The following is a 15220-nucleotide window of genomic DNA, read 5'->3' as shown; positions in this document are numbered from 1 at the left end:
ATGAGACGTGAATTAGCTAAGATAGACTGGCAAATGACACTTAAAGGATTGACGGTGGATATGCAATGGCAAGCATTTAAAGGTTGCATGGATGAACTACAACAATTGTTCATCCCAGTTTGGCAAAAGAATAAATCAAGGAAGGTAGTGCACCCGTGGCTGACAAGAGAAATTAGGGATAGTATCAATTCCAAAGAAGAAGCATACAAATTAGCCAGAGAAAGTGGCTCACCTGAGGACTGGGAGAAATTCAGAGTTCAGCAGAGGAGGACAAATGGCTTAATTAGGAAGGGGAAAAAAGGACATAAATAATCTTCCAGAAATAGTAGGGGACAGAGGGTCCAGTGAGATGGAGGAACTGAGCGAAATACATGTTAGTAGGGAAGTGGTGTTAGGTAAATTGAAGGGATTGAAGGCAGATAAATCTCCAGGGCCAGATGGTCTGCATCCTAGAGTGCTTAAGGAAGTAGCCCAAGAAATAGTGGATGCATTAGTGATAATTTTTCAAAACTCGTTAGATTCTGGACTAGTTCCTGAGGATTGGAGGGTGGCTAATGTAACCCCACGTTTTATAAAAGGAGGGAGAGAGAAACCGGGGAATTATAGACCGGTTAGCCTAACGTCGGTGGTGGGAAAACTGCTGGAGTCAGTTATCAAGGATAACAGCACATTTGGAAAGCGGTGAAATGATCGGACAAAGTCAGCATGGATTTGTGAAAGGAAAATCATGTCTGACGAATCTCATTGAATTTTTTGAGGATGTAACTAGTAGAGTGGATAGGGGAGAACCAGTGGATGTGGTATATTTGGATTTTCAAAAGGCTTTTGACAAGGTCCCACACAGGAGATTAGTGTGCAAACTTAAAGCACACGGTATTGGGGGTAAGGTATTGATGTGGGTGGAGAATTGGTTAGCAGACAGGAAGCAAAGAGTGGGAATAAACGGGACCTTTTCAGAATGGCAGGCGGTGACCAGTGGGGTACCGCAAGGCTCAGTGCTGGGACCCCAGTTGTTTACAATATATATTAATGACTTGGATGAGGGAATTAAATGCAGCATCTCCAAGTTTGCGGATGACACGAAGCTGGGTGGCAGTGTTAGCTGTGAGGAGGATGCTAAGGGGATGCAGGGTGACTTGGATAGGTTGGATGAGTGGGCAAATTCATGGCAGATGCAATTTAATGTGGATAAATGTGAAGTTATCCACTTTGGTGGCAAAAATAGGAAAACAGATTATTATCTGAATGGTGGCCGATTAGGAAAAGGGGAGGTGCAACGGGACCTGGGTGTCATTATACACCAGTCATTGAAAGTGGGCATGCAGGTACAGCAGGCGGTGAAAAAGGCGAATGGTATGCTGGCATTTATAGCGAGAGGATTCGAGTACGGGAGCAGGGAGGTACTACTGCAGTTGTACAAGGCCTTGGTGAGACCACACCTGGAGTATTGTGTGCAGTTTTGGTCCCCTAATCTGAGGAAAGACATCCTTGCCATAGAGGGAGTACAAAGAAGGTTCACCAGATTGATTCCTGGGATGGCAGGACTTTCATATGAAGAAAGACTGGATGAACTGGGCTTGTACTCGTTGGAATTTAGAAGATTGAGGGGGGATCTGATTGAAACGTATAAAATCCTAAAGGGATTGGACAGGCTGGATGCAGGAAGATTGTTCCCGATGTTGGGGAAGTCCAGAACGAGGGGCCACAGTTTGAGGATAGAGGGGAAGCCTTTTAGGACCGAGATTAGGAAAAACTTCTTCACACAGAGAGTGGTGAATCTGTGGAATTCTCTGCCACAGGAAACAGTTGAGGCCAGTTCATTGGATATATTTAAGAGGGAGTTAGATATGGCCCTTGTGGCTACGGGGGTTAGGGGGTATGGAGGGAAGGCTGGGGCGGGGTTCTGAGTTGGATGATCAGCCATGATCATAATAAATGGCGGTGCAGGCTCGAAGGGCCGAATGGCCTACTCCTGCACCTATTTTCTATGTTTCTCTAGATTTCTCGAATCTGCAGGTCCTCTTGTTTCCCAGATACTTTTGTTTCTTGAAAGACCAAGCCAAGAACAAGCTGGTAGTGGGGTTGTGTGGTTCTGTTGGTAAAATATTAAATAAAATCATTGGAAAGAGGTGGCATAGGGTTGGAAGGTGTAGAATTAAGGAACAGCAAATGTAAAAAACAAAAAAATCCCTGATGGGAATTGTAGAGACCTCCAAACTGAAGTAAGTATGTAGTCCACAAATGACAATGGGAGATAGAAAATGCATCCCAAAAGGGCAATGCAGAGGAGATGTACAAGGATGTTGCCTGGATTGGGGAGCATGCCTTATGAGAGTTGGTTGAGTGAACTCGGCCTTTTCTCTTTGGAGTGACGGAGGATGAGAGGTGACCTGATAGAGGTGTATAAGAAGAGGAGAGGCATTGGTTGTGTGGACAGACAGGTTTTTTCCCCAGGGCTGAAATGGCTAACACAAGAGGGCACTGTTTTAGGGTGCATGGGTGTAGGTACAGAGGAGATATAAAGGGTAAATTTTTTATGCAGTGAGTAGTGAGTGCGTGGAATGGGCTGCCAGAGACAGTGTTGAGGTGGAAACGATGGGGTCTTTTAAGAGTCTCCTGGATAGGTACATGGAGCTTAGAAAAATAGAGGAGTATGGGTAAGCCTAGGTAGTTCTAGGGTAAGGAAATGTTTGGCACAGCTTTGTGGACCAAGGGGCCTGTTCTGTGTTGTAGGTTTTCTGTATCTCTAAGGTGCTGCATGTGAGGTTGCTTAACAAGATCACAGCGCATGGAATTACAGGAGAGGTGCTTGTATGGGTCGAAGCTTGGCTGACTGACCAGGGAGAAAGAGTCAGAATAATGTGGCAATTCTGTTTTGCTGTCACTAACTAATGGTGTTCCATGGGGGTCAGTATTGAGACTGCATCTTTTCATGTTAAATCTGAATGATATGGATGACGGAATTGATACCTTGGTGACGAACTTTGCAGTTGATACAAAGATAGGTACAGGGCAGGTAGTTTAGAGCAAAGTGGGAGTCTGCAGATGGACTTCGATAGGTTTGGATAACAGGCAACTAAGTAGTAGATGAAATACAGTGTATGCAAATATATGCTCACGTACAATTGGTAGGAGGAATAAGGGCGTTGGAAAAAAAAATAAATGGGAGAAAATTCAAAAATCTGAGGTGCATAGGTACTTGGGAGTCCTTGAGCAGGAGTCCGGAAAGGTTTGCTTGCAGATTGAGTTGATAAAAGATGAAAACGGTAATGTTAACATATAAGAGCAAGGATGTGACACTGTAGCTTTATAACACATCGGTCAGTTCGCTGTTGGTGTATTGTGAGCAGTTTCCGACCTCCTGTCTGAGAAAAAGATGTGCTCGTATTGGAGCGGGTCTGGAGAAGGTTCATGAAGGTTCTAGGAATGAAAGGGTTAACTTAGGATCGTTAGACGGCTTTGACCCTGTACTCACTGGTCCAGAAGAAAGAGAGGGGATCTCATTGAAACCTATCAAATATTGAAAGGCCTGGACAGAGTGGCTATGAAGAAGATGCACCCTACGCTGTGTGAGTCTGGGACCAGAGGCCACGGCCTCAATGTATAGAGCATCCACTGACAGCAGAGATGAGGAGGAATTTCTGTAGTCAGGGAGTGGTAAATCTTTGGAATTCATTGCCACAGATGGAGCAGAGGCCAAGTCAGTGAGTGTATTTTAAATGGATGTTGAAAGATTATGGGGAGAAGGCAGGAGAATGGGGTTGAGAGAGATAATCAATTGGACACGAAGGAATGGTGGAACAGACTCAATTGGCTGAGCAGCCTCTGTCTCACATCTCATGGCTCATGGACTGAAGAGGCTAGTGCGGTTGCATTAGGGTTAGGGTATCGTGAGGGTATCCACGCCTGGATTATTTCCTATTGATGCTGCCTGGCCTGCTGCGTTCCACCAGAATTTTGTGTGTGTCGCTTGAATTTCCAGCATCTGCAGATTTTCTCGTGTTTACACCCTGGACTATTGTATCCAGTTTTGGTCGTTCTGCTGTAGGAGAGAGGACGTCAATCTGGAATGAGTGCAGGAGAGATTTACGAGAATGGTGCCAGTACTCGAGGGACTGAGTTCTGGAGAGAGGCTGGGCAGGTTGGGACTTCACACCTTGAAGTGCAGGAGATTGAGGCTGACATGATGCAGGTGTCCCAAACCCTGAGTGTACAGAACTGGGGAACGTGCGCAGTCCTTTTCCCCACTTTTGTGGAACCAACAACCAGACGGCACCGGTTCAAGGTGAGAGAGGATTGATTTAATAGGGATGCCAGGGGAAAATTATTAATCCGCTCTCCCTTCCGGTTTATTGTTTAACTAACTCGATGAGTCCACTCTCAGGTTAAAGGAGCAACACCTCATATTACATCCGGGTAGTTTACAACCCGATGGCATGAACATCGACATCTTTAACTTCTACCGCCACCTTTTCCTTTCATCAACCCACATGCCCGTCTCCTCCATTCTGTCTCCCCACTTCTCTCTTCTCCACTGTGGACCATCTCCCTCTGGTTCCTCTTTTACTTCCTCTTTTCCCCATGGTCCGCTCTCCTATCCTATCAAATTCCTTCTTTTCAGTCCTTTGCATTTTCCACCTCCCACCTCACAGCGTCTCACTTCATCTCCCACCTCCCCCACCCACTCACCTTCACTCTTACCTGGCTTCACCTACCATCTACCAGCTTGGACTCTTCCACTCCCCGCATCATCTTGTTCCAGCTTCTCCCCACTTCCAGTCCTGATGAAGGGTCTCGGCAGGAAATCTCTGTTTTGCTTTATCCCCCTCTATAGAAGCTACCTGACCTCCTGACTTCCTCCAACATCTTGTGTTTCTTACTCTGCATCTCCAACACCTGCAGAATCTCATCAGGACAGAGTGCAGAATGCAGAGAGTACATTGGGTCTCACTAATGTTGAGGAGGACACACGTGGAAAACTGGAAACAGTAGATGACCCCTGTTTGGGACCCTGTCTAGTGGTGAGGAGAGTGGTTTGGGGCAGGTCTAGAACTTCATCCACTTGCAGAGTTGGCTTCCAGCCCCCTACACCCCTCCTTATTGCTGTAAACCTCTCCCTTTTCTGGACAGCACTTCCACTTGGTGGTGATTTGCCACAATAACAGGAGCCCCTGATTTGTGGACTCTGTTGTCACCGGGTGGTGCTCTGCCGCAGTAACGCTGAGAGACAGAAATGTGACGCTGCAGACTGCTGAAATGTTTATTCAAGATTCAAGGTTGTTTAATTCCATTTCCAATAGACAAGTGTAAATGAGATCGAAATAGTTATTACTCCGGCTCCAAAGCAACACAAAAACACAATAGTAAAAACATATATCCACAGCTTATGTACTGTGCACGGATTGATCATATGATACTCTATGAAGATGCTTCATAAATACCCTATCGTTTGTGAATATGTTCTAAATTTCAGGGCCAAATCATCTCACCTCTGCTGGTAAATCATCCCATGTATTACACTGGTAAAACTGCACTGCTGGCTCCATAGCTACTCTAAGATTTCTTTCTGCTTGGGGATTAAAACTGTGCATAGAATTCCAGATGTGGCCTCACTAACACCCTGTGCAATAGTAGCTACACAGGCCCGTTACATAATCTCCACTCCCTGTGCGGTGAAGGCCAAAATACAATCTGCCTTTTGAATTACTTGATGCAGAACCAGAACGTCGTCATTAGATTTCCTTCCTTTGCTTCTGTGTTATCAGCAGATTTGGACATTTCCCATCTCGTTCCCTCCTCCAGGCAATTAAGCAGTGAATATGTTTACTGAACATACAAACATGTACCAGAGCCTGTCTGCAGGGTTAGTACTTTGCTCCGGGTGTAAGATGTGGGAATTCCGGGAATCTTCCCGTCTCCCAGACGGCCATATCGGCGCCCGGTGTGCTGAGATGCAGCTGATGAGAGAACGTATTAGGGATCTGGAACTGCGGCTTGATGATCTACAGCTTATAATGGAACGTGAGCAGGAGATCGATAAGTGGGTGACTGTCAGGGAAGGGATGGGAAGAGCTCAGATAGCAGAGAGCACCCCTGTGGCCATCCCCCTCAGTAATTGTTATCTCGTTTTAGATGCTGTTGAGGGGGATGACTTGACAGAGGACGACCACGGCGATGCGGTCTCTAGCATTGGGTCTGGTTCTGTGGAGCAGAAGGGAAAAAGGAAGATGATCTCTGTTTTAAGTCATCATAACCTGAATCCCAACTTTGGCTATCATGGGTATCAGAATCATGCTGCACAGAACCGTCTGCATTGGCAGACTTTTTAGCTGTACTTCGAGTTACTGTGCAGGAAGGATAAATGCTAAAATCCATCTGTGGGTCGTCAGTGGTTGGCTTAGTTGTCAACTGAACTGCAGGAACAACCTTACCATCTGCCAGGTCATTCCCTATCAGCAAAGTAACATCTTCCACCGGTAAACTGGAGCATAATCCGATCTTAACAGGTCCTGAAACCAACCCTGACTGTAAAGTTACCTTGTGCAATGGAAAAGATACAATGCTGCCCCCAATGCCTTTAATAAGATTTACCTCACCAATGTCAGTCTCATCACCAAACTTTAGAATACTGTCTAATATAAGTGACTGAGAAGCCCTAGTATCTCAAAGAATTTTCACTGGTACCGGGGTTGACCCTTCCATTACTAATATAAACCCATCTGACATAAAATGATCAAATCCCTTCTTAACTCATTCAGACCTCTCAGTCCTTAACTGAGCCTCAACAGAATGTTCAGAACCCTGTGGGTTTATAGGTGCTTCAACATACTGATCACAGGCATGTGGGACTGCCTCCTTTTCCTTTTTCTTCTTCAGGACAGGACAATTAGCCATCATATGACCAGCTTTCTTACAATAGTAACAAGAAAGACCAGAATATTTCTCCTTCAACTGCTTCCCTTCATCCTCACTCTTGTCACTAAACCCAACTTCAATTTCTGGTTTACCCTGGTTATCCCTGCTACTCCTTTGGAAGCTCTTATTCTGGGTAAACTTAACCTTATGAGTTAAAGCAAACACATCTGCTAATCCAGCAGACTCCTGCAAAGTGGCAGCATCCTTTTCATTTAAATACGTCTTTATGTCATCAGGGATGCACCTCCTGAATTCTTCAGTTAAAACCAAATCTTTCAAGCTGTTAAAATCATCATTAACATTTTTATATGTGCACCAGCGGTCAAAACACACAAACTTCTCATAAGCAAATCCATATAAGTCTGGTTCACAGATTTCCTCAAATTTCTAAACTTTTGCCTGTATGCTTCTGGGACCAACTCATAAGCACTGAGCACAGCCTGTTACACTATGTCATAATCAGCTGCTTCAACAACAGTCAAAGCAGAATAGGCTCGCTGAGCCTTCCCCTTAATTACACTTTGTAAGAGAATGGGCCAACCCTCTTTTTGCCACTTTAAACTCAGAGCAACCTTCTCAAAATGCTGAAAGTATTTATCAACCTCTGCCTCATCAAATGGAGGTAGCAATTTAACTTTCCGACTGGCCTCAAACTTATCCCCAGAGTCTAACGCGAGACCCTTTTGCTGCAATCTCTCTATCTTTTCCAGCTCGAACAGCCTCTGTCTTTCTGCTTCTTCCCTGTTTTTCTGCCTCTCTAGCCTCAACCTGCCTCTGCCGTTCCACAGCCTCCATCTTTAATTTTTCTAACTTGTACGGGAGCCCAAGCTCACTAGGTTTACTTTCAGGAAACACCTTCAACTCCTCCACTTTAAACATACCCTCAGATACATAATGCTCAGCTATTCTCCTCTGCATCTGTAACCTCCTCATTGTCGATTTCACCTTCACAAGTTTTAACCTTTCAGCAATACTCAAAACGCAATCCTTCTGGTGTCCTTTAGTGCCTCAGAGGTTGGCGCTTCCAGACATCTATCAACATCCATTGCTTCTGCCACACAAATAAATCAAAAGGGATTTCACCAATGAAGTTGGTTAGTAATCTATACACCCCCAAATCTGTTCATATCCAGGATGCAGGCCCCAATTTTTTTATGAACCATAACGCTCTAGAAACGAACCAGCAGCAATAAACTACACCTGGAGTCTGGTTTTGATGTTAAATCCACTATCTTTATTAGCATCTACTAACAATATAGTATTTTAAGCAAGATAAACAGAAGTTAACAGTGTTACGTGTACGTGTGTGTAAATATAACTCCCAAACTATTGAACTCGGGGGAAACAAAGCTTGGAGTCTTGAGATGGTGAACTATGAAAGTTCAGTTCAACCACAGAGCAGTTGAGGAGAGAGAGATATTTGTAATCCAGGGTAAATGTCGAGAGAAGGCAATAACGTGAATTCAAGTTTCCAAGGTGGTAAAACGAAAGAACAGTCGCTGTAGATTTTTTCAAGTTTCCATGGTGGTAAAACGAGGGAACAGTCGCTGTAGATTTCATCCGTCGTTGTTCCAAATCCACATACAAATTATCACCAAAAGTGACTTGTCACAAGGGGTATTGTCTTCAAGTGAATTTCCACACCACACCCAGGCAAGGGTTAACACATAAGTGGTCTTCACAGGATACCCCAAATCCGATCCACTCCTATGGATCAAATGAGGTGACAACCACACATTTGATGTTCGCTGAATTGATAATTAACCCACCCTTGTGGGCAGAGGAAAGTTCTAAACAGTGACCCTTGGCCACCAGTTCCCTTGTTTCGAACCTTCCATTTTTCCTCCTTCATCTCCATCTGACTCTGAGTATCTGTGTCCTCGGTTAAAACAAGCAGCGAGCGATGTAAACAAGCTGCAAGTCAGACTGATTTCCATTCTTAATCTCTCTCTCTCTCTTAAAATGACAGTCCACAGAAAATGAAACCTAGGGATTCATAACAATGGCCCAGTGTGAACTGACTGGTGTGCCAGTAGGTGGGATGACTGAGTGAATCTCTTCCCACAGTCTGAGCAGGTGAACGGCCTCTCCCCAGTGTGAACTCGCTGATGACTCTGTAGGTTGGATGAGTGAATCTCTTCCCACATTCTGAGCAAGTGAACGGCCTCTCCCCCGTGCGAACTGACTGGTGTGCCATTAGGTGGGATGACCGGGTGAATCTCTTACCACATTCTGTTCAGGTGAATGGCTTCTCCCCAGTGTGAACTCGCTGGTGTTTCTGCAGGGTGGACGAATCAGTGAACCTCTTCCCACAGACTGAGCAGGTGAACGGCTTCTCCCCAGTGTGAACTCGCTGATGTCTCTGTAGGTCGGATGACTGAGTGAATCTCTTCCCACATTCTGAGCAGGTGAACGGCCTCTCCCCAGTGTGAACTCGCTGGTGTTTCTGTAGGGTGGACAAATTAGTGAATCTCTTCCCACAGACTGAGCAGGAGAATGGCCTCTCCCGCGTGTGAGCTGACTGGTGTGCCAGCAGTCCGGATGACCTAGTGAATCTCTTCCCACATTCTGAGCAGGTGAACGGCTTCTCCCCAGTGTGAACTCGCTGATGACTGTGTAGGTTGGATGAGTAAGTGAATCTCTTCCCACATTCGGAGCAGGTGAACGGCTTCTCCCCAGTGTGAACTCGCTGGTGACTCTGTAGATGGGATGAATCAGTGAATCTCTTCCCACATTTGGAGCAGGTGAACGGCTTCTCCCCAGTGTGAATTCGCTGATGACTCTGCAGATCAGATGACTGAGAGAATCTCTTCCCACAGACTGAGCAGGTGAACGGCTTCTCCCCAGTGTGAACTCGCTGATGTCTCTGTAGATCGGATGACGGAGTGAATCTCTTCCCACAGACTGAGCAGGTGAATGGCTTCTCCCCAGTGTGAACTTGCTGATGTCTCTGTAGGGTGGACGAATCAGTGAATCTCTTCCCACATTCTGAGCAGGCGAACGGCTTCTCCCCCGTGTGAACTCGCTGATGACTCTGTAGGCAGGATGACCAAGTGAATCTCTTCCCACATTCTGAGCAGGTGAACGGCCTCTGCCCCGTGTGAACTCGCTGATGACTGTGTAGGTTGGATGAGTAAGTGAATCTCTTCCCACATTCGGAGCAGGTGAACGGCTTCTCCCCAGTGTGAACTCGCTGGTGACTCTGTAGATGGGATGAATCAGTGAATCTCTTCCCACATTCTAAGCAGGGGAACGGCTTCTCCCCAGTGTGAACTTGCTGATGTCTCTGTAGGGTGAATGACTGAGTGAATCCCTTCCCACAGACTGAGCAGGTGAACGGCTTCTCCCCAGTGTGAACTCGCTGGTGACTCTGTAGGTGGGATGAATCAGTGAATCTCATGCCACATTCTGAGCAGGTGAACGGCTTCTCCCCAGAGTGAATTCGCTGGTGTTTCTGTAGGGTGGATGAATCAGTGAATCTCTTCCCACAGAATGAGCAGGTGAACGGCTTCTCCCCAGTGTGAACTCGCTGGTGAGCCATTAGGTTAGATGACTGAGTGAATCCTTTTCCCTTTCCCAGAAATTCAGCAGATGACCAGCCTCTACCCAATGTGAACTGACTGGTGTGTCCGCAGGTGGGAAGACCGACTGAATCCTTTCTCACACACAGAACAGATGAATGGCCTTGCCCAGTGTGAACTTGCTGATATACCTTCAATTGAGATAACCGAGTGAATCCATTCCCACTATCTGAGCAGGTGAACGGCCTTTCCCTTGGAAAGTTATGGGCATGTCAGTCGGTCAGAAGACTGAGAGAATACCTTCCCACAGTCTGAACAGGAACGATGGTCGATCCCTTGCTCCAGTTCTTAAATATCTTGACAGGGACAGCAAAACTGGCGTGCCGTGTTTGAGATTGCTGGAGGCAAATTCCTTCTCGTTTTTAACCTGTAAAAAGATTTACAAAATCCATCAATTGGTGTAGGACAACATTTCAGATGAGATTACTTGAGTTGCCAAGGTTTGATCTGGTATCACACTGTTACAGTGAGGTTCAACCCAAGTTGGACAGAGAAATCATCTTCTGCATGGGCACAGTGCTGGTATCTGGAGTGACCATCAAATTCTCTGATGCTCTTCCTGTCTCTATAAGAATGGGGCATTTCTGCCATCTCCAATCTGTGACCTGGCTCAGTTTGACTCTCTCCATTGGTATTATTCCCTGTTCCTGCTGAGCCCCATGGATGCCTGGCCCCACAGTAACTGAAACACCCTCTCACAAATAGTCTTTCTTGACATGCATCTGGGATTTTCTTTTATGTATTATTAACTTAAAGTGCCACAGTTTTAACGCCATATAAAAAATTCCTGCTGAGATGAATGGTTGGTCCACACAGCTGTTTAAAGGACTTGGAGTGAATTTTTGTATTATTTCAGGTTCTTGTCACAGTCACAGAAAATTACAACACAGAAACAGGCCCTTTGGGCCATCTGGTTTGTGCTGAACTATTTAAACTGCCCACCTCCATACCCCTACCATCCAGGTACCTATGCAAACCTCTTAAATGTTGAAATTGAGCTCGCATGCACCACTTGTGCTGGCTGCTCATTCCACACCCGGATGACCGTCTGTGTGAAGAAGTTTCCCCTCATGTGCGCCTAACATCTCACCTTTCACCCTTAACCCATGGCCTCTGGTTGTAGTACCGCCCAATCTCAGTAGAGAAAGCCAGCTTGCATTTACCCTATCTATACCCCTCTATCACAATCAAATCTCCCCTCGGTCTTCTACATTCTAAGGAATAAAGTCTTGACCTGCTCAATCTTTCCTTATAACCCAAGTCCTCCAGACCTGGCAAAATCCTTGTGAATCTTCTCTGAACTCTTTCAACCTCTTTTACATCTTCCTGTAGGTTGGTGACCAAAACCGCACACAATACTCCAAATTAGGCCTCACCAATGTCTTGTACAAAGTCAACAGAACATCCATCTATTGTTGTCAGTACTTTGGTTCAAAAAGGCCAACGTGCCAAAATCTTTCTTTCCATCCCTATCTAACTGTGACACCACTTTCAGTGAAATACAGACCTGTATTCTCAGATGCCTTTCTTCTACAGCAATCCTCAGTGCCCTAACATTCACTGTGTAAGACCTAGGTCCAACCAAAATGCAACACCTCACACTTGTCTCCATTAAATTCCATTTTGCATTTCTTATCCCATTATTCCAGCTGATCCAGATTGCACTGCAAGCCATGATAGTCTTCCTTGCTGTTCACGACACCACTAATCTTGGTGTGATCCACAAATTTGCTGATCCAGTTAACCACACTATCAACCAGATTACTGATATAGATGACACACAATAACAGATACAGCACTGATCCCTGTGGCAAACCACTAGTCACAGGCCTCCAGTCAGAGAGGCAACCATGTGCTACCACACTCTGGCTTCTCCCAAAGACAGTGACTCACCCAATTTACTATCTCATCTTGAATGCTGAGTGACTGAACCTTCTTGACCAATCTCCCATATGAGACTTTGCCCAGTGCCTTGCTAAAGTCCATGTAGACAACATCCACTGCCTTGCCTTCAACCACTTTCCTCATAACCTCCTCAAGAGACTCTATAAGATTGGATAGACATGACCTACCGTGCACAAAGCCATGCTGTCTATCCTTTATCAGTCCACACCTATCCAAATACTTACAGTATATATCCGGTTCCTGCACATACATTCCAATAACTTACCCAAAACCTGTTGGGAAACTTTCAGAAACCAAAAGCAGACAACTAAAAAAAAAAGTCAGGTGAGCTCAGGGCATGGAATCATGATACTGTTGTCATTCATGCGTCTTGGTAGCACCCAACAGTCTGAGGCATTTAGAGGAACAAAATATCCTGGCCTCAATATCTCTTGAAAAGCAAGGTTCCCTGCACCTGTAACTTTTCAACTTTTATTTTAGCAGGCATGTATAAACTCTACATCCTCAAAATTTCACTTCTGAAGGCCTCCCACTTACCAAGTACTCCTTTGCCAGAAAGCAGCCTGTTCCAAACCACACTTGTCAGAGCCTTTCTCATACCATCAAAATTGACCTTTCTCCAATTTAGAATCTCAACCCGTGGTCCAGACCTCTCGTTTTCCATATTTACTTTGAATCTCATGGCATTATGATCACTAATTTCTGTCACCAGCCCTGGATCATTTCCTAACAGCTTACTGCACACTTCTACATCAGGAATTCAAATTACAGATTAAGGGCACATTTGACAAACTCTACTCCATCTAGTCCTTTTGCTGTATGGGAGTCCCAGTCAATATATGGAAAGTTAAAATCACTTACTGGAACAACCTTTGCATCTTGGCATGGTGCAATCTCTCTACAAATTTATTCCTCTAAATCCCTCAAACTGTTGGATGCAACCAAGTCCCCACAATGGATACAACTTCATAATTCCCTGTCCTGAGCTCATCTGGCTTTCCTACGATGCTTCTTGCATTGTGATATACACAGCTCAGCACATTCATCGCACCATGCTCAACCATTTGATTGCTGACTCTGTCTGAGGTCTGAACAACATCTGACTGGTGTCAAGAAAACAAACTCTCCCTCTTTGTCACAAAAATAAAGGAGCTGATTGTGGACTACAGGAGGAATGGAGACAGGCTAACCCCTATTGACATCAATGGATCTGGGGTTAAGAAGGTGAACAGCTTTAAATTCCTCAGCATAAACATCACCAAGGATCTCACATATAACCATATAACAATTACAGCATGGAAACAGGCCATCTCAGCCCTTCTAGTCCATGCTGAATGCTTACTCTCACCTAGTCCCACCAACCTGCACTCAGCCCATAACCCTCCATTCCTTTCCTGTCCATACAGCTATCCAATTTTACTTTAAATGACAATATCGAACCTGCCTCTACCACTTCTGCTGGAAGCTCATTCCACACAGCTACCACTCTCTGAGTAAAGAAGTTCCCCTCATGTTACCCCTAAACTTCTTCCCCCTAACACTCAACTCATGTCCTCTTGTTTGAATCTCATCTACTCTCAATGGAAAAAGCCTATACACATCAACTCTATCTATCCCCCTCATAATTTTAAATACCTCTGTTAAGACCCCTCAACCTTCTACGCTCCAAAAAAATAAAGACCCAACTTGTTCAACCTTTCTCTGTAACTGAGGTGCTGAAACCCAGGTAACATTCTAGTAAATCTCTGTATTCTCTCTATTTTGTTGACATCTTTCCGATTATTCGGTGACCAGAACTGTACACAATACTCCAAATTTGGCCTTACCAATGCCTTGTACAATTTTAACATTACATTCCAGCTCCTATACTCAATGCTCTGATTTATGAAGGCCAGCATACCAAAAGCTTTCTTCACCACCCTATCCACATGAGATTCCACCTTCAGGGAATGATGCACCATTACTCCCAGATCCCTCTGTTCTACTGCATTCTTCAATGCCCTACCATTTACCATGTATGTCCTATTTTGATTAGTCCTACCAAAATGTAGCATCTCACACTCACCAGCATTAAACTCCATTTGCCATCTTTCATGTACATGGTCTGTACATACCGGCTGTGTTGTAAAAAGAGCACAGCAGCACCTCTTTCACCGCAGATAGTTGAAGAAGTTGGGGATGGGGCCCAAAATCCAAAGGTCTTTCTACAGGGACACACAATTGAGAGCATCCTGACCAGCTGCATCACTGCCTGGTATGGGAACTGTACTTCCCTTAATCACAGGAACCTGCAGAGAGTGGTGCAGACAGCCCAGCGCATCTGTAGATGTGAACTTCCCACTATTCAGGACATTTACAGAGATAGGTGTGTAAAAAGGTTCCAAAGGATATTGGGGACCCAATTCACCACAACCACAAACTGTTCCTGCTGCTCCCATCCAGGAAACAGGACCACAGCAAAAAGACCAACAGGCTCCGGGACATCATCTTCCACCAGGCCATCAGACTGCTTAATTCATGCTGATACAATTGTAAACTATGTTATATTGACTGTCCTATGTATAAACTATCTGTTATAAATTACTATGAATTACACTTTGCACATTTAGATGGAGATGTAAAGATTTCTACTCCTCATGTATATGAAGGATGTATGTAATAAAGTCAATTCCATTCAATTCACCCTCTCCACTATATGTTCTGTCATTCTGGCTCCCATTCCCCCTACAACTTATTTTAACCACATCACCCCTCCCCCGAACACTAGCACGAGCAAGCCTTACCACTAGGATGTTAGACCCCTCTTGTTCTGTTCCCCT

At 45.1% G+C, this 15220-nt stretch overlaps 2 protein-coding genes across 2 annotated transcripts in view; both read right to left on the bottom strand.

The window, feature by feature from the left end:
* The window catches only part of LOC140207856 (uncharacterized), a 71753-nt gene that overhangs the window by 37445 nt on the left and 19088 nt on the right, over positions 1-15220 (bottom strand). Inside the window, 1 exon segment of the mRNA XM_072276405.1 lies at positions 9110-10696. Within this exon segment, the coding sequence (XP_072132506.1) occupies positions 9110-10696 (1587 nt within the window).
* Positions 1-15220, bottom strand: part of LOC140208593 (uncharacterized) — a 290808-nt gene that overhangs the window by 256543 nt on the left and 19045 nt on the right. The gene's annotated exons all lie outside the window — the stretch shown is intronic.

This window comes from Mobula birostris, chromosome 13, assembly GCF_030028105.1.
Source record: "Mobula birostris isolate sMobBir1 chromosome 13, sMobBir1.hap1, whole genome shotgun sequence".
In the NCBI taxonomy this organism is placed as follows: Eukaryota; Metazoa; Chordata; class Chondrichthyes; order Myliobatiformes; family Myliobatidae; genus Mobula; species Mobula birostris.
Note: the sequence above shows the minus strand (reverse complement) of the source record. Positions and strands in the feature narration are given on the sequence as shown.